The following is a 20,254-nucleotide window of genomic DNA, read 5'->3' on the forward strand; positions in this document are numbered from 1 at the left end:
TAGATTTTAGTTTCCACAGTCTCAGTACATTCCAGCCCCAGGTGGCCGAGGGGAGCAGGCTAGAGTGACTGTCCCAAGATGAATCCAGGAGGAAATTTTTCTTACTGGGGAACCATCTGGCTAGAGTCTGAAAAGAATATAAATACTCAGCCAAAATAAGCAGGAGAATTTATTTTATTTTGAAGTCCCTAGCATACTTCCTGCGACTCGTAAATCTTGGCGATTGTGTTCTAGATTGCTTGGTTTTTGAGGATCCTTTGAAAGGACAGTGTTTGCTGGCATTGCTTCTTCTCTCATTTGTCTCAGTGGAGAAATGGCAGATTAATCAACCCTCTGGTGCCTGGGAGAATTGCTTTTCAAATCCAGCTTTGTTTCAGAGTAGCAAGTAATCCCTGGAGAATGCTCAGGACTCTTCCCAAATCTCCATGGACTTGATAATGAGGCTTAAGTTCACTGTTTTAAAGGGCATCACAAATCCAAGGATTCTCCCAAAAAAAAACCCAGTGGGTGTGAAGTGGGGGAGGAGGCTTTGTCCTGTTCTTGAATTTTACAGAAAGCAAACCTCAGTCAAGAACCAACTCTCCAAGTGCCATGAAAGATTCTTTGCCAACTGACATACTTGTGGTCTTGTTTATTTGTTCCTTTTAATTCAGAAGCAGATTGACAAATCATGACTGAAAGATTCAGATTCTTAAGTCTTTAAAAAAAAAAATGAGTTGTGTTATGAGTTAAATTGTGCAGAAAGGTTATCTGTACAATAAAACACTAATGACATCAGTAATTTCACCAAGTTGATAGTATCTGCATATTTATGTACTTCTAGCTCTTTCTAGCTATTTAATGAGATTTTGGGCTTTTTTTTGAAACAGAGTAGTTTAATATGAAACCAAATTTATGATAAATGTTGATTCATTAGGAATTTTAGTCTTGACTTAGTCTGCTGCAAGTGGCCTCTTTTATATAGTCTAACAAATCCAATATGAATGATGTAAAGAAAATTTCGGTGTCTGATATAGCCCATCCATTAAGAATCAGGGATGCAGCATTTAAATCTCACTCACGTTATTTAGACATTCTTTCTGAATCTCAAAGCTGCAACCCCTTCGTGATACCTAAAGTCCTTTAGGCTACTGTGGTGTTTGGCACAGAAAGTGGCTATCTGGCCTGTGAGTCAAGCTTCAGATTTGAAGCTCTAGTTGCTATTTTTTTGAGAGCAAGAAACAAAGAATGGAAGAAATAAATCTCTTTATTAAAGACTAATAAGAGTATAGTATAATTAATATATTATAGCATATTAATTATATTCATCATTAGGCATCTGCTCAGTCCCCACCCAAGATCTAGTCCAGAGTCACCTGCTTAACATCCTGTTTTTCCAGTTCAGACTCTGTCATCCCTCTCTATTGGTCTTCGGTTATAGACATCATTACTGACCCTGAGCTGCCCATTTTCTCTGATCAGAACCAGCTAAATTTAGCTCTTCTGACTGCTGTTCCTTCACTAGAAATGAAGAATTCAGGGAGTGATGGCAAAAAGCCACAGTTTTGAGGGCATTTAGACCACTCCTTTTGCTTAAAAGTGTCCATAAATGTTCAGGACCCATAATTACTTGTGATGAACTAAGATGCAAAGAAAATGCATGCCTTTGTTACTAAAATGTCAAAAAGTTGAACAGTGTGGTGGCCCTAGAATCCACTGCTTTCTTTCCCGTCCCTCCACCACCCAACTGTCCATCCATTCATTTCGCCCTCCAGTCAGAACTTTTTATGGAGCCTGTGCTCTGCTCAGAGTACTGTGCTAGTTCTAGGGTGGAGTGAGTGTTTAATTAATTTTGAATTTATTTCTGCATATGGTATGAGAGTGGTCCAGTTTCATTCTTTTGCAGGTATCTGTCCAGTTTTCACAAGAGCACTGAAGAGACTGTCTTTTCTCCATTGTACATTCTTGCCTGCTTTGTCATAGATTCAGTTCAGTTCAGTTCAGTTCAGTAGCTCAGTTGTGTCCGACTCTTTGTGACTCCATGAATTGCAGCATGTCAGGCCTCCCTGTCCATCACCAACTCCCGGAGTTTACTCAAACTCATGTCCATTGAGTCGGTGATGCCACCCAGCCATCTCATCTTCTGTCATCCCCTTCTCCTCCTGCCCCCAATCCCTCCCAGCATCAGTGTCTTTTCCAGTGACTCAACTCTTCACATGAGGTGGCCAAAGTACTGGAGTTTCAGCTTCAGCATCAGTCCTTCCAATTGATCATAAATAGGTGGGTTTTTTTCTGGGCTTTCTATTGTGTTCCATTGATCTCTATGTATGTATTTTATCCCAGTACCATTCTGTTTTGATTTCTGTAGGTTTGTAATATAGTTTGAAATTAGAGTATGATACCTCTCATTTTTGTTCTGCCTCGAGATTGTTTTGGCTCTTTGGGGGTTTTTGTGGTTCCATAAAAACTTAGGAGTTTTTGTTCTAGTTCCTTGAAAAATGCCATTGCTACTTGGTGTGTGTGTGTGTGTGTGTGTGTGTGTGTGTGTGTGTGTGTGCTTAGTTGCTCAGTCATGTCTGACTCTGTGACTCCATGGAGTGTAACCCTCCAGGCTGCTGTATCCATGGGGTTCTCCAAGCAAGACTAGGCAAGAATACTGGAGTAGTCATTCCCTTCTCCAGTGGATCTTCCCAACCCAGGGATCAAACCTGAGTTTCCTGCATTGCAGGCAGATCCTTTACCATTTGATATTGCATTGAATCTATATTGCTTTGAGTGGTATGGCCATTTTAGCAATGCTAATTCTACCAATCCTTGAGCATAGTATATCTTTCCATTTATTTGTGTCATCTTCATTTTCTTTCATCAGTGTCTTATAGTTTTCAGAATACAGGTCTTTCACCTCCTTGGTTAAATTTATTTCTAGGTATTTTATTCTTTTTGATGCAGTTATAAGCACGATTACTTTCTTAATTTCTTCAGCAATGACTGGTTCTTTTTTTATATATTCGAAGTCTTTGTTGAAGTTCTCACTGTATTCATCCTTCTCCCAAGGTCAGGGAGCATCTTTTGACCACAGCTTTAAATTCTTTGGACTTCCCTGGTGGTTCAGGCAGTAAGGAATCTGCCTGCAATGCGGGAGACCTTGGGTTCTTTCCCTGGGTTGGGAAGATCCTCTGGAGAAGGGAATAGCTACCCACTCCAGTATTCTGGCCTGGAGAATCCCATGGACAGAGGAGCCTGGTGGGCTACAGTCCATGGGGTCACAAAGAGTCAGACACTACTGACCGAATTTCACTTCACTTGAATTCTTTATCAGAGAGATTACTTATCTCCATATCATTAAGGTCTTTTTCTGAGGTTTTGCCTTGGTTTTGAGGTTTTTGTCTTTTTTTTTTTTTAACATATTTCCTCATTTTGCTGACTCTCTGTTTCTATGAAGTAGGCAAAACTGCTGCCTCTCAGTCTTGAAGGTGTGGCTTTCTTCTTCAACCCTTACTTAGTGCATCTGTCTGTGCTTAGTCACTTCAGTTGTGTCTGATTCTTTGTGACCCCATGGACCGTAGCCCACCAGGCTCCTCTGTCCATGGGATTCTCTAGGCAAGAATACTGGAGTGAATTGCCATTTCCTTCTTCAGAGAATCTTTCTAACCCAGGGATAGAGCCTGTATTTCATGTCTCCTGCATTGGCAGGTGGGTTTATTTTTTTACCACTAGCACCACCTTAGCTCGGCTATCTCTCAAATCTTTGTAGTTGTCTACACACCTAATTTATCCCTGAGGCAGCCCTGTTGTTGAGGGCATGTTGGGACCTGTCAGTGCTTGATGGGGTAGAGATTCTCCTTCAGCACTCAGGCCAAAGCCAGGCCTTCAGACGGCAGCAGCTTCTAAAGCATGGAGACACATACAGTACCGGGGCCGTGACTGTACTCCCTGCTGCTCTCCAGATGTAGGCTTTGGAGGTGTCCTCTGGGCAACAGTTGCAGAAATTGGGACTCTTGAGGGTTACACAAGCTCCTTCTGGAGTCTGGCTGAGTGGCAGCAAGGCCACGGGGGTTCGAGGATGATGTCTCATGGCTCACTTCCCCGGGGGCCCCTCCTTCACCACCAGGTGTGAGGGAAACCTGAGGCTCTAGGTTTCACAGATGGATCTTTTTCACAGGAAGCTTGGGGTTGTGTTTGTCTGCTGTCCTGCAGTGCCTAGCGGTGGTGGCCTGATAAGAGCTGTCTCTCTGGTTGTTACTGTCCCATGGGGCTCAGGGTCTCCAGTCCTACTGGCCACCAGGGCATGTCCCCATATGCACTGTGTATGCTCCTGCTGGGCTCAGCCAGAGGGTGTGGGGGCCGGACTTGCTCCCTTGCTTTGGGAAGACGGGGGGAGAATGACTTGACTTAGGTGGGAACACAGTGGTGCCTCAGTCTCTGGGCAGTGTCTTCCTTCCCCCACCCTCCAGTAGATGTCTTTGGATTCACAAATGACTGTCCCTTGCAGACAGTCTCAGAAGGTGTTACACTCTGGGCATTTCACCTCTCTCGGGGCAAGTTCAACCTCATGCCTCCCCTATCTGCCTAGGTGTGGCCCTTCCTGTCTCTTCTGTGGATCAGGTGTTCAGCTAGTTCTCAGGTCCTTTCCAGGGAAAATCGACCCATGTGTAACTGCATATTTGTAGTTATCTCCTCCTGTGAACATATTTGTCATGTCCATGGGAGGAGGTGGGTTCAGGCTCTTCCTTCCTCACCACTTTGAACTGACCTTGACCTGGGAGTTTGTAAAGGTCCAGGTGCAGACTGCATCCCAGATATGTTCAGTCAGAATTCTGGGAGGCAGGCGAATGTGTGGTTATACCAGGATTGTTTTATTAAAGCTCCTGAGGCCTGTGGTCCTGGCTAGCCTAGCAGGTTGCTGCCTGCTAACTTGGTCTGTCTTAGCTTGTCCTTTATTGAACTTATATTTCTCTATAGGAAGTGGTTGAAAGCATATATCTCTATACTCACTCTTCCAAATGGAGCAGGGAACAGTTTAACTGTGCTTATATATTTGGAAAAGTAATCTTCCTAAAATAAGCTTGGTAACAGAATAAAATCTTGGCTTCGTCTGCACGATGCTGTCACGATAGGCTTATGTGATGCACATGACCCCTGCCAGCATGGCTCCAGAGCTCTCTAGGCACTGCGTCCATGGGGACACTGTGGAGGATGGTGGACGTTTGTCTTTGGCGATGAGTCACAGCCCTTGCCTCTTCCTTCCATGGACTCTTCTGTTGAGATGACTCCACTCCATGAAGATAAATTGTTAACTTTCAATAATAAACAATGAGTAAATAACTTGCAACATTTTAAGAAAGTGTTGCCTTTGCCTCTGGATCTGCTGGCTCATTATCTGTACCTCTGATGCTCTCCCATCAAAGCATCTTTTCGAGCATGGTTTAAGCCACAAGAAAGAGGAGGATGGAGTCCACGACCTGAGGAGCTCTGGGCTTACATCTAAAGTTTGTCTGAAATCAGAAGGAGATGCCATTAGATAAATTACCTCAATATGTTTTCCAGTCAAGGGAGTCTACCTGGCATCCAACTCAAACACAAGGCTTCCAAGGGGGTGAGTTTGTCCAGGGTCACAGGTATCAGGAAGAGTGTGGATTCTAAGCTGCCTGCTTCCACATCATCTCATGCAGCACTTTAATCAGACAAGTTCCTGGGACTCACTCCTGGAGTTCTTGATTCAGGAACTGTGAGGTGGAGTCTGGTAACCTGGCCTCTTAAAGAGCCCCAGGTGAGCCTTGGATTTAGTCCAAGACAGGTAGACTCATTTAGTGCTTGGGGGTAAGGAAAAATGAACATCTGGGTTCTACTAGAAGTAATTGATGGTATCTTCCTGGTCCAGAACTGAGTGGGAGTAACTGCTAAGGCTTGACTGCTGGGGATGAGGCTGCAGGGCTGGACGCCGTAATGGGATGAGGCATGGAGGCTTGGGTCCAGGCTCAGGGAACCATGACCTCACACCCAGTTGACTCCATAGCACTTGGAGTGTCCTCACATGACATGAGATGCTACCTGAGTACTTCTGGCACATTTTGAAGTCAGAGACTTCTAAAGAAGATGAGTCAAAGCACTTACATTTATTTATATAAGCTATGGACTTCAACCTGGAAAATGCTGATATGTAATATTTTATTAGGCTTTTTAAACTATAAATGCTTTCTTTATCTTTCGTTTCTAAGATAGCTCAAGAACTAAAAAAATAAATCTTTATTTACAGCTATTCCTTCTTATGAAGAAACTGAAAGACAAAGTTTAAGCATGCTTCTCCAGGCAAGAATACTGTAGTCGGTTGCCATTCCCTTCTGGAGGAGATCTTCCTGATCTAGGGATTGAACCCAGGTCTCCTGCATTGCAGGCAGATTCTTTACCAGATGAACCACCAGGGAAGCCCTTCCCAGGTGGCGCTAATGGTTAAGAACCTGCCTACCAATGCAGGAGACGGTAGGAGTTCAATCCCTGGGTCGGGAAGATCCCCTGGAGGAGAGCATGGCAACCCACTTCAGTATTCTTGCCTGGAAAATCCCATGGACAAAGGAGCCTGGTGGGCTACACCCCATGGGGTTGCAAAGAGTCAGACAGGACTGAAGCGACTTAGCATGTACTCCTTCTTAGCTCCACGGCTAGGATCCAGTTGAGTTCCAATGTGGGGACACATTTCAGCTCCAGCAGCCCAGCCTGCTTGCTGGTGAGTGAGCCGAGGGGCTTCTAGGGCGTCGGTGTTTACGCTGCTCCAGATGGATCATTTCAGGGAGAAGACCAACCTGACATGACTAATGGCACTTCTGGCCCCAGCTGGGATGGTGGGGCTCACTTTTGGCTCCCTCTCAGTTTGGCAGGTTTAGAAAGTGTTTTCAACTGAAAGCCCCAGGGATTCCAGTACAAAAATGCTGAAAAACCTCAAGTACACTGGTCTGTTTATAAAAATCACAGGGTCCCTGTCCCGCCCAGGAGAGGTCGGGGAAGTGCATTCATCTAAACTCGAGAAGGTTCTTGACTAGAGATTTCTATCTGATTTAATCTACATCCGTAGCAATTCCGTAATTGAGCAATAAGTCATTTATTGTGAAAGTTAGGAGTGTGTTCTGACTATGACCCAGGCAACACTAGCTGTGTACCCTCTCTCTGTCTCCTTGGTCAAGTACGGAGACTGAAGGTTTTGGACTAATCTTCTTCCTCTAGAGGCATTTTTAGGATGTTGCCCACCTGCTGTACAAGGAGTATTAAGCAACAAATGCCCATGTGTGTGATGATGTGGGTGTCATAGCAACAGTATCCCTGGATCAGTCCCCACAGCAACTCAGCTTTGGGAGATGGAGAAGTTGAAAGAAAGTTGGCCTGGGAGCCGGGGACTTGGATGCTGGGGAGGGGCTTCCCCGGTGTGGGGACAGCACATCCCAAGGCAGAGAGCCTGTGGAATCCAGGTTCTCTACATGTTTCTCTCTGTGTGATGTTTCTGGGCCAAAAGATGAGGATAAAGTTGGAGAGAGAGACTGGTCCCAGGTGTGGCAACTCCAACAGGTAGGCAGCTTTGTGTTCTCTCTCCAGGTCACCTCATCAGATCCTGCTTTGACAGTGAGCCTCAGGTAGACCTCTCCAATTCTCACCTCTGTCTACACTCCAGGTTCCTCACTAGCTGCCCCCGTGATACTTCCACCTTAGAACTGGCTTCCCAACTTGCTCCATGTCTGGTCATCCTGACCTCGTCCACAGAGACAAGAGCTCCCTCTGATTCTCCTTCTTCCCTCCTCCTGCCATGTGAACTTTACCAACTGGGGTCTGCTGACTGGACTTATGAGATGCTCGCCCAAGACGTGAACCCTCTTCAGCTCCACTCCCCACCCCTTCTTCCACCAGCACAGCCTCCTGGCTGCAGGGCCCCCTTGCTCTTCCCCTACTGCAGCTGCTGGAGTTGCTCTAGGAAAGGGATCCCCTTGTCCCCCTCACTGGGTGGAGTGGTTGGTGATCAGAGTCCTCTGATCTTGGGTTCAAGAGAAGTGAAGCATCAGTCAAGTCCTGCTCTGAGTCCAGCCACCTCTCAAAGAGTTTTGCTTCGAAACTCCCTCTGTAGGTGACGCAGGGCAGGGGGTGGTGGGCTTTCCTCCTGGTACCCCAGCTCTGTAGCTCTCCCATCATCCCAGGTGGGGCTGCTGGTGTTGCACTGACTGGAGCTCAGCCCCATGTCTCTATGAGGTGGGATGCAGGGGCATCAGCTGATAGTGAGGAGGAGGAGCAGGGGTAACAGGAAGTGGGTCTGGGGATGCGCTATGGAGGCTTGGCCAGCCCTTCCTGCTGCCTGGAAGGCTCTGGCTAGAATTTCCCCATGGCTGGTGGCTCTGTGACATTCAGAGCTCAGCTTAAATGTCACCTCCTCAGAGAGGCTCTCCCTGAACTCAGAATCTAAAACAGCCGCCCTGACTCCTTCAATCACATCACTCTGTTTTAATTCTTGGAATAGCAAGTGTCTCTGTGAGATATTTCGTTGTTGACTTATTTGTATCTCTTACTAGTGTGTGTGCTCTTCTGTCTCATACTAGTGACATTGAGGCATAATGGGCTCTGAGCAGATTGAAAAATCTTCATGCACAAGCCTAAGACATTCTTCTTCCTTCTGGAAAAAGTACAGATGTGCTATGATGAAATACAGTATAATGCACAATTTGGGTATACAGACTTGAATAGCCTGGGATTACATCCTCGTGTGTGTGTGTGTGTGTATGTGTGGTGTGCGTGTGTGTGTGTGTGTGTGTGTGTGTGTATGCGTGCACAGGGGTGGGAGTGCATCCTGTAGCCTTGGCTTCATTAACAGCCAGTGTAAATCCCAAGTGGCTGGTATCCACCCAGGCAAATAGCAGGTCTGAGCCCTCAGGTCACTCAGCACTTACTGAGCTGTGCACCAGCCTCCTATGCCCATCTTCCTCCAGTGAGATGGAAGCTGAGACACCAGCAGTGAATATTATATAATTCTGAATTAAGCATATCAAGAAATATATACATATGTATATATAAATATATATCTGAAAAAAAACCAAAGACCTTAATTGGAAAAGAAATAGGTACCCCAGTGTTCACAGCAGCACTATTTACGACAGCCAAGATAGAGAAGCAACCTAAACGTTCATCAACAGATGAATGGATAAAGAAGACGTGGTGTATACACACACACACACACACACACACACACACACACACAATAGGATATTACTCAGCCACAAAATGATGTAATACCATTTGCAGCAACATGGATGAACTTGAAGGGCATTATGCTCAGTAAAATAAGTCAGAGAAAGATAAGTACTGTTTGATATCACTTTATCTGTGAACTATAAAAAATACAACAAGCTAGTGAATGAAACAAAAAAGAAGTAGGCATGCACGTGTAGAGAACAAACTAGCAGTTAGTAGTGGGGTAGGGAAAAAAGACTTATGGAATTAGATGAAATCATATGTGAAATCTTTGAAACTGTAAAGCACCGTAGAGTTTAAAGGATCTTTCATTCAATAAAAATTTTTAAAAAGAAAGAAACTTTAAAATGGGAAAATGAAGCAAACAGGTTACTGCTTGGACTCGATGTCTGATCTGGGCCTCAGAGTTGTCTGACTCTGCAGAAGCTGCTGTCTTTTCAAGATGAAGCCTGTCCTGCATCTGAGACAGGCTCCTTTTATCTTAACGGAATGGTTTATATTTATAATTCCTTAAAAAAAAATCCTAACCCTTCCAGGGAAAGATTGTAATTATCCAAAAAAAAATTTTATGTATTCTTTCAAAATGAACAAAAAAGCCCATGGTATACACAGTTTAAAATAATCCATGTAAGTGTGTATGTGCTGTGCATGTGTTTCCTTCTGAATCTCTAGTGGTGGTCCTGAGGTCCCACGTGGCCTGGGATTGGACCCGTGCACAGTTCTCTAAATGGATGAGATAGGAAGCGACTGTTTATTTAGCCAAGTAGCCGGGACCACTCGTCCTCCCACGGGCAGGAAATACTAAAATAGTGAACAAAGATAAACTCCAGAAAGAGAAGGGATTTCCTCAGCGCTGATCTGGCCCATCCTTTCCGTTTAAGCCCATTCATCAAACTTCCCATCACCTTAGTGGCACATTAAGTAAATCTGGGGAACCAAACCCAGATTGCTGAAAGCTAAGTTATGAATAGGTGTTTCAGACAGTTTTGGCTTCTGTGTGTAAAATAAAATGAGCTCGTGTAGGTGAGATGACCTGCTGTTGGGGACCCTGTCATTAGCGATGCTTCCTGTTTATGCCTTGAAGAAAGATCAAAGTTCTTTGGGCTTCACACAGGGACCACCAGAGACTTGAGGGGGCTTACGTGGTTGAGTGGTAGTCTGCATGTTTTCCTCATTTCTGAAATTCACCTCACTGACCTACCGGTAAATTACAAACCATGTAATATTCTGGGTGGATAGGCAGAGACTGCAGTGTTTTCTGTTTTTCATTTATTTAGGCTGGAGGAGAAAAAATAGACTCCGAAGAGGCCCTGATCTATGAAGAGGACTTAGATGAAGGAGACGGTGCTGAAGGCGACTTGGAGGAAAGCACGAAATTAAAACTCTTCCGCAGGCTGGCCTCCGTGGCCTCCAAGCTGAAGGAGTTTATTGGCAACATGATAACCACTGCAGGGAAGGTTGTTGTGACGATTTTACTGGGTTCATCAGGTGAGAGCCTCCAAGTACTGGGGTGCACAGGAGCGAGCTGGCGAATGATGAAAGAAGGAAACAGTTCTATTCTGCAGCAACAAAATCATAACTCTAGCTTTGTGAAACTGGCCACGTTTACAAACCACACACACACACACACACACACACACACACACACACAGCTTTTCCCGTTCAGCTGTAGGTTTAATGTATTAGATGGTTTTTGTTAAGCTCTGTAAAGCAGTCTTTTCCCGTAGCAGTTAGGTGGTGTTGCTTTCTACGTGACCAACAGGACCACTGTCACCTCCCTCAGAGTCTGTAGGTGGTGATCTGTGACAAGAGACCCTTTTCTGTCCCCATCCAGAGCTACACATGGGCTTTCGGAAGCTTGTCGGTTTACACTGAATCAGTAGGTCTCTTAATTTAACTTTTCTTCTTCCACGGTTAGATGGTAATCTCCCAGCACACACGCCCACTTCCTTTCCCTGTTGGCTGCAGGCTGCTCCGTCCATAAAAACCTTATCTCCATCTTTGCCCCGTCCCCATTGCCCCAGAGCTGCTGTGAACTTTATTCCATCCTGCTTCTGTGAAGTTTCACGAGATGAAGCAACTGTTTTTCCATGGGAGAGTTAAAAGATAGAAAAGTGAAGAGTATTTCTCAAGAAATGTAACTCAGGACTTTAATAAGAAGTTGTTTCAAAGTGCTCCCTGCAAAGTTTTTAAATGCCTATGAAGGAATGATTTCATTTGACATTTCCACTTTTAGTGATAGAGCGAATCACATTTTGTCGGGCAGGACAAAGATTTAGTGAGGTTTTATCTGCCACTGAATGCAATATTATCATGAACCCTCATCAACAGACAAGCAAAAGTAAATCATTATTTTAAAAATTTATCGAGGACAGTTAAAACAGACATACAGTATTCCTGAAAAACTGGGGGAGAAATAGAAAATGGAAACAGGCAAATAAACATGCTAAATTCTACTGGTTGGAGAAGTGAATGTTTGTTGTCCAGGCTCAAGTGCCACAGGTAGGGTTTCTTCATCATTTAATATTTCCTCATGTTTATAAATTTCACTTTACCTGTGACTTTTTTTCACAATACAAATAGCACTAATTCTGATTTCATCAAGGGAGTGTGATGCATTTTACTACAAGCATAGGAGGAATTCCTCATCATCCCCAGCAGTGAGGGAGGCTGAGCTGTGCGGGGTTTCCTCCTCTCCACGTTTCTCACACGTGCCCCGCCCCTGCCCCCGCAGGGATGATGCTGCCCTCTCTGACCTCGTCCGTGTACTTCTTCGTGTTCCTGGGCCTGTGTACCTGGTGGTCCTGGTGCCGGACCTTCGACCCCTTGCTGTTCAGCTGTCTCTGCGTCCTGCTGGCCATCTTCACTGCGGGACACCTGATCGGGCTCTATCTGTACCAGTTTCAGTTCTTCCAGGAAGCCGTTCCCCCCAACGACTACTACGCCAGGTAAGAGGCATCGCTGGACATTTGACGGTTCCGTAAGATAATCCTCAAGCCCTTGGGAGGCCCCTACCGGGCCCTGAGAATCTGCTAAGTTTCTTCTGATGCCCACTGGTAGGTCAGCCGGGCTTTGGTGGGGCTGGGGACACAGTCTCTGCCTTGAATGTGTTGGCTACCCAGTCTGGAGGGAAGAGGTGTTGCTTCTGGTGGGGTTGCTGCTGGGGTGAAGCGGAGGGAAGCTGTTGTTTGCAACAAAGAGCAGACACATGGTCTCAGTTGAGGAAGGAGACCAGGGAGAATGTTTTACAGCAAAGAATAAGAAGGACATATCAGAGCATCCGTGGGAGGGTGCTCTTGAGGGCAAACAGAGGACAAATTGAGGGTCAAAAAGAACTGAGTGACCATAAAAATGTAAAAGTAAAAACACATGAGTCTATGGTGTGTGTGTGTGTGTGTGTGAGAAAGAGAGAGAGAGAGAGAGAGAGAGAGAGAGATTTTATGTGCTTCAGTTGAAGTTGACTATTATCCCAAAGTCTTATATGAAAATGGGAATTCAAGGTAAAGAACCCAGCATTTATTTTGACTCTTTGGAAGGAATTCTAGGCTGTTCTCAGTTAATGAGGGAAAACTCCTCCTGACAGGATGTCACTAGCTAATGAAGGGAAAGGAGTGCTAGAATTAGAAAACTACCATTTACCAATTCTTCATGAGATACTTAAGTCTATTCACAAATTGAAACCATGACTTAGAGGCTCCTGGGATGAAGATTCTTTACAAGGATGATAGAGTGTAAGCTCACTGATCATTTGCTAAGCCCCTTCTGGGGTAGTCAGCACCTTGACCAGTTGACCCAAACAAACTTTACCAGAGTGGGGTCTCTTGACGTTTCAGACTTCTAGGCTGGATACAGTGTGGGGAACGAGGCACTGTATAATTAAGACTTTAGACCTAACCTCCAATTTCCAGGAAATATAAGGGGCAGGAATGTGGTTTAATTGACTCCACAGGGAAGCAGTCATTAAATCCAGAATGTAGAATGTAAGGAAAACGACCTGGTCTCTTAAAAAATCAGCATTCTGAAAAAGAAGTGTGTGTGAAGGGTGTTGGCAGAGACTGTTTTACTTCAAAGGAGAAGCAAGGAAGCCTGCAGACAGATGAGAAGCCAAACTCTGGATCACATCTCAGTTTAAGGACAAATCCTTTTGAGATTAAATGGGGAAATTTCAATATTCACTGGTCATTAGCTGATAGTACAGACTTCCTGTTAGTTCTTAGGTGCATGGTTGTGTGTGGTTATATGGGAAAATGTCATTATTTTAGAAGATACTGGGTGAATTCTTTAGGATACATGGACATGAAAAACAGAGGAGCCAAGACATGGAAACATCTAGGTGTTTGTTGATGGACAAATGACAAAAGAAAGAATAGTATACATATATAAGGAATGTTCTGGGGGAGGAAATGGCAACCCACTCCCAGCATTTTTGCCTGGGAAATCACATGGACAGAGGAGCCTGGCGGGCTACAGTCCATGGGGTTGCAAAGAGTTGGACACGACTGAGCGACTAAGCACAGCACATAAGGAATGTTACTTGGCCATGAAAAAGAAGGAAGTCCTGCTATTTGCAACAACCTGGATGAACCTGGAGGGCATTGTGCTGAGTGAAATAAGTCAGAGAAAGAGGAATACTGTATGACCTCACCCCTATGTGGAATCTAAACAGAAAGTCAAACCTAGAAACAGAGTGGGGAGTGGCGGTTGCTAAGCGCTGGAGGGTGGGGAGTATAGGCAGAGGTGGAAAAAGGTACGTATTTTCAGATATGAGATTAGTAAATTCTGAGGATCTATATACGGGGCACTGTAGTAGTAGCAATGCATTGTAATAACATTGTACTGACATGTGCTGAGAATAGACCTTAAACCTTCATACCACGAAAAAGAAAAGAAAAAGAGTAGCTATGTGAAGTGATTATTAACTTGATTGAGGTTCTACGCATCAGTTTACAATCTATGCTTATATCAAAGCATCATGCTGTCCACTTTAAATATACTACAATTTCACACGTCAATTGTACCTCAATAAAGCTGGGGGGCACTGAGAAGTCTCTTTAATGATGTGGATTTACATAATATTTATTTTAAGCAGAAGTGGATAGATACAAAATTTCAGTGCAGACATTAGTTCTAGGCTGAGTGAGTCTTTTAGTTTCTTCTACACATATGATTTTTGTTTTATTGAACACATATAGAAAAATGTTTTTACTGTTGCAAGATCATTAGTTCCAGACTGAGTGAATATTTCTGTTCTACTAGAAGTTTAATTTTTGGTTTTATTGAACACATAGAGCAAAAAGTTTTGCACTGTTGGACTTTTAAGGGATGATTTAATTGGAAATGTAAGTTGTATACCTTCTATGGGGCTGTGGTCGCGCCACACACCCCAATTTAAGGCTCTTTTCTGCCATCTAGAGACTGATAATAGGAAATACAAAGACTATTCTGAACCACCTTGAAAACACCTTTTCTGTAAAGGATCAGTTAGTAAATATTTTAGATTTTGCAGGCCTATGGTCTCTGTTGATAGTTCTTCCAGGAAGAATTCTTCCATTTTAGTGCAAAAGTAGCCCTGTACTAGATTTTAAGGTTTTGTCTAGGTTCTAGCAAAACTCTGTGGACACTGAACTTCGGATTTCAAAATATTTTCACATTTCATGAAATACTATTTTGATTTTTCCCAACCACTTAAAAATGCAAAAATCATTATTAGCTCACTAGTTACAACAGGTGGTAAACCAGACTTGCCAACCAAGTGTGTGGATAATAGCAGTCCTAATAGTGTAATAACTTACCATCTTTATCTTTCATTGGGATTACCTCAAACTTAAAATTATGGTTGTAAGTTATTATAGACACTTTGAAGATAATACCTTTAAAAAGTTTAAAAGCTTCATCACCATACTCTTATAGAGTCGTTAGAAGTTAGGTGGTTTATCAGAGTATAGATAGTTTGAGCTAAACAATGCCATATATATACATTTATATATACATATATATGTGTATGTATACACATACGTTTGCATGTAGCTGCCTTATTGTAGTTTCTTCCTCCATTAACTTGGTGAAAGTAGGACATTGCCTTTTAGCCTTTGAAAGCTTGGAAATTTACGTATTTTAAACGATAGCTTTTTCTTAAGGCGTAATTTCAACGCATTGCTATCCACCAACTGAGCTGGCAGAAAACAAACTTCAGACAATCAGGAAGAAAAAGTCATCTTGCATGGGCATTTGTCACAAATTTCACAACCACAGAGACTCCAGTCCATGTATCTAGCTTCGGATGTGGCTGTCCTCAAAACAATCCACGTCGTTTTTGTCTTCTTGTAAGCTTTTAAATAGGCTTTCTGGTGAAGGTTAGCTTTATTTTTAGAATATATTTAGAATACTTTTAGAAATAGTGAATTGATTTGTTTATCATTAAGATGCTTGTGGGTGATTGTTTGGAAAAGTGTAAAAAGGAATCAGGAAAAATACTTTAAAAATAATCCTAGAAATTATTAAAAAATTATAAAAACTTTTTAAAATTATAAAATTTATAAAAAATAAAAATAAAACTTTATTAAAATTTAAAAAACTTTAAAAAATTATCCTAGAAATCCTAGAAAACTCCCAGAAATACTGTTCATTTTTGGTCTGTATTCTCCCAGTGCTTTTCCTGTGCATAAATTGTGCTTTTTACAAACAGACTTTGAATCATGATGCTTGACTGTTGCACAGTATGGTTCACAGGCCATTTTGAAACTTGCCCTGTGCAATTTCTGCATCTCTTCATGTCATGAAATGTTCTTCTAAAGTGTGATTTTTCATGGACTGCAAAGCTTTTGATTGTGTTTGACTGTGTAGCTATGCTGTAATGTAGTCAGTCCTTGATTTCTGGCCCAGGAGATTTAGATTCTTCATTTTTGCTCTCTTGAGCATCCATGTTACTTAGGAACTTAGGAGAAACTCATAATGAGCGGAAGCAGCCCCAGGGTCCCTCAGCTGTGTGGGAGCCTCTGCCGGGCTAACTAGTGCTCTGCTCTGCGGGAGGGCATGGAGGTTTCCCTGGTCCTGGGACCACACCACGTTACTTCACAGGTCTTCACGCAGGTGTTGTGACCTGAAATCCGGCTCCTGTGTGGAGCACACCTCTGCAGGCTTGTGTTTCTCTAGAGTGATGTCTTCTTTCAACCCAAGAGTCCCAAGAGATCATATCATTCCTTCCAACTCCACTCACAACTGGGTGGAGCTCCTCAAAGGTTCTAGCCGGGGAAGCCTGTGGAGCAGGTGGGCAGGGCAGACAGGAGACTGGGAGGATGTAGAGAAGGGACAGGGAGGAGGGCTGCCTGAGGAAAAATTAGTGATTCCCACCTGTTTGTGCACAGAACTGTCCAAATTCTCCAAAACAAAGTTCAGGGCTCTTTTCTGATAGTTATGAGCTTACCTATGGGAAGGTTGGGCTTCTGAGGTGGCTCAGATGGTAAAGAATCTGCCTGCGATGTGGGAGACCTGGGTTCAATCCCTAGGTTGGGAAGAGCCCTTGGAGAAGGAAATGGCTACCCATCCCAATATTCTTGCCTGGAGAATCCCATGGACAGAGGAGCCTGGCGGGCTGTAGTCCATAGGGTCACAAACAGTAGGACATGACTGGTGCAAATAACACTTGGGAAGGTTAAGGCAGAGTGAGAGTAGGATATGAGACACTGGATTATATGGTTCACATGGTTATAAACCATAAAAAATTCAGTGCCCCCTCTTGTGAAGTTGATCCAGCACAATAAAGCTTTAAAGCTAATCCACATAACTTACAAAAGACAGATAACATACCACTCAGCACAGTTTGTTTAATGGAATAGAGCCCAGTTCCAACGTATTCTGGCAGGTCTCCCTAAGGATGATGGCAGACTAAACAAAATTTGGTTTAGTTAATCCCAAGTATGGGACTTTCCAAAGGTTTTGTGTTTCCTCGGGAATTTCTGTAGACAGCAAACACCTAACACTTTGAAGGCCAGGAGGCAAAGGTCAGGGTTCAGAGTCCTCACCTGGGTTCCCCTCTGTGATAAAGCCACCAGTCCCAGCCAGCTTGTATCCTGTGGGTTTTCTGCACGCAAAGTGTGAGATGTGCACTGGGTGGAGGATAGGACCGAGGCAGGTGGATCTGACTTGCTCTGTGGTGTCCTTGAATGTGAGCTGAAATGTGTTGAGTGCTGTAAACAAACATCTACTTGCTGGTGACTTTACAAAAAGCCAGTTTTAATAGTGTCAACTCACTGTTGACTGTTTCCTTGCAAAGATGACACTGCAAGTAATTCTGAGGTGAACTCATGTAAAGACAGCCCTGGGCAACGTGGGAGTGGTGGGGGGAGGTCCTTTTTTTCTCACCAAAATTATCTGGACAATTGCAGCAAACGTTCCAACGTGGGCTAGGTGGAAGGCTTGGCTAGGGAGTCAGCGTCTGCTGTTTCCATAGTCATGACTGAGAGTGATGGAACTTGTAGGTTTTCTTCTTCTGTGTGTCATGAACATTTGTGCACAGTGAGCACTCATATGGGGGTGACCGAATAGCCCTCAAAGTCGCATCTCATCATCTCTGACTGGCTGTCATTCCAACCTCTGCACTTTCTCTGCGACAGTCACAGTCACTTTCTCTATACTGCAGGGGTAGGACTTCTTTTCTCAAATTCATTTTGTTGTTTTGCTGCTTTTTTTTTTTTCCACCTTAGATCCTGCAGTTTGAAAATGAACAAGAATTGTGGGAAGGAATGGGAGAGATTCAGGCCATTCCCTGTGGAGGCAGCATTCTCTATTAAATAAATACACAACAACTTGTCCCATGTCGGCCTTTCCATGTCCTGTGTCAACAAATCACAATAAGAAAATGAGCTTTGTTTAGTGAAGGAAAAACATGTTTATTCCGGTGTTAAAACAGTATATGAAAGAAAAGCCAAAGCCTCAAACTTCAGCAATATTTAACCATTCTGTAACAAAATAAAAAAAATGAAAAGTAAACACGAAAAGTACAGTATTATTTATTATATTTGTCCTATTCTTACACTAGTCATTAAAATGTCAGTAATGTGTCAGGAGTCTTAATTGCCCTGATGCTTTTTTTCTGTGTTTTTCTTCTGGTTTGGAGAAGCCAGTGGGCTCCTAGAAAGTGACACAGCGCAGTCACTTTTGTGTTGTGTCTGATGCTGTTGGCTTTGCAGGTGATTGTCTAATGCGGCTTGTTCTAGTGTGTTTGCATCCTCACCTGGGACAGCCATGGTGCTGCCTCCTCATCAGAGCCGTCTGAGCCTCGCTAATGGAAACAGCACAGAAAGACGAAATTGTTCTTAATGGAGGCAGGTTGGTGAGAACTTCATCTGAAAGCGGTCCGTGTGCGGAAAATTAATGTCAAGCAGGTCATTTGCATGCTGAGGAATGTAAATGAACCTGTGGTTAACACTCCCCCTTTTTGCTAAGGGTGTCACCACTAGGTAGCGGATGGTTTTGTTTGCCCAGGTGGTGGGTAATATAACAGCAACCAAACTTTGTTTCTTTTTGGATTTAAGTGACCGATCTCAGACCCACTTCATCTGTGCTCATCTAAAAGGCAAAAACTGGGAATCAAGAGAAACAAATTGACTTTCCACAGATAAATGGAAAATCAATAGAATGTAAATACTTGACCCTCAAGTCCATTCGGGGAATCGCCACAACCTGATGGTCACCTGGGGCCGTGAGTGGGTATGGTGTTGACCCAAGACCCCTGGGAAAGGGGGGTCCCTGGGTGGGGTGTCACCCTGCCACCCAAGTGACACCTGGCATCGTGTTTAAAGCAGCCACTGCCCCTGACCAGGCAGACAAGCCTCCGCACAGGACGTCCGTCCAACCTGAACCTGAAACCTCCCCACCTAGGCGTCTGGAAGTGCACCCTCGACTGGCTGTGTCTCGCCTTTGCTCTTGAGCATGCCTCTCAGGAAGGGTCTTCTTCCAGTGTCCAGGAAGGACCCACCCTGTCCTGTGACCTGGTTTCCTTGCTGACCTGGAAGGCAGTCAAGCTCTGGAGCTTGCACAGAGCAGCTCACCTGCACAGGTCACTGCAAGTCAGGGCTTTTCTGCCCAAGTGCTGTCCCTGCTCTCAAGGATAAAGTGTGGTCCAGTGAACCTTGCCAGGTGAAAGGATGACTCGTTTTACATTTAATCTTTCAAAATATGAAGAGGAATAGAGATTAGGCAGATTTGGCAGTTATTTTTTTTCTACATTTGCTCCAAATGATTAGTATTAATGAACATATTACAAACTATGCCTGGATGGTACATTTAAGTGCTTTCAACTTTAAAAATTAATAGCAAATTAATGATGGTAAAAGTTCTTGTGGTGGGAAGATGGACAAATCCTTCAAGTTAAGATAACAGCTGATGAAAAATTAAAGCGATCTTTTAAGAAAGGGCATTTTGGAACATAATTATTTTGCTATCAAACGTTTTGTTGGAAAGTGTGACCATCTTGCTTATTAGAGCTAAGATTCTCATTCATGGACTGGACTTTAATTCAATGCAGTAACACCTCATTAATTTTTTAGACTGTAGATAAGCCAATTTGGCTGACTTGCAAAGTATTTTGAGGACAAACATACAGAAGGATATTGCCTCATAACTGCTTGGCTTCCTGAAGTTCAGAATGTTACTTATGCAGTAACTGTGGCTGTTGTTGTCTTCATTTTTTTCTTTTTTCTTTTTCCAAACTTTGAACTTTTTATTTTGTATTGAGTGTAGTTGATTAACAATGTTGTGGTAGTTTCAGGTGAACAGCGAAGGGACTCAGCCATACATATACATGTATCCTTTCTTCCCCAAACCCCCTCCCATCCAGACTGCCACATAACATTGAGCAGAGTTTATGTTCTGTACAGTAGGTCCTTATTGGTTATCCATTTTAAATATAGCAGTGTGTTCATTTTAGTTCTGAACAAACTGACCCAGAAGCAAGAGGTTAGCTCTGGAAATGGGAACTGAGAGGCTTTGATTTTTCTCTTCAGAGTTTCTTTAAAGAAGCTTTTCTTCCTGAGAAAACTTAACAGTGGTTTTC

The 20,254-nt window shown here is 43.6% G+C and overlaps 1 protein-coding gene across 1 annotated transcript in view; it reads left to right on the forward strand.

Moving 5' to 3' along the window:
• The window catches only part of LOC110140923 (piezo-type mechanosensitive ion channel component 2), a 225,108-nt gene that overhangs the window by 137,082 nt on the left and 67,772 nt on the right, over positions 1-20,254 (forward strand). Inside the window, 2 exon segments of the mRNA XM_070464537.1 lie at positions 10,479-10,689; positions 11,936-12,149. Coding sequence (XP_070320638.1) covers positions 10,479-10,689; positions 11,936-12,149 — 425 coding nt within the window.

This window comes from Odocoileus virginianus, unplaced genomic scaffold (genome assembly GCF_023699985.2).
Source record: "Odocoileus virginianus isolate 20LAN1187 ecotype Illinois unplaced genomic scaffold, Ovbor_1.2 Unplaced_Contig_27, whole genome shotgun sequence".
In the NCBI taxonomy this organism is placed as follows: Eukaryota; Metazoa; Chordata; class Mammalia; order Artiodactyla; family Cervidae; genus Odocoileus; species Odocoileus virginianus.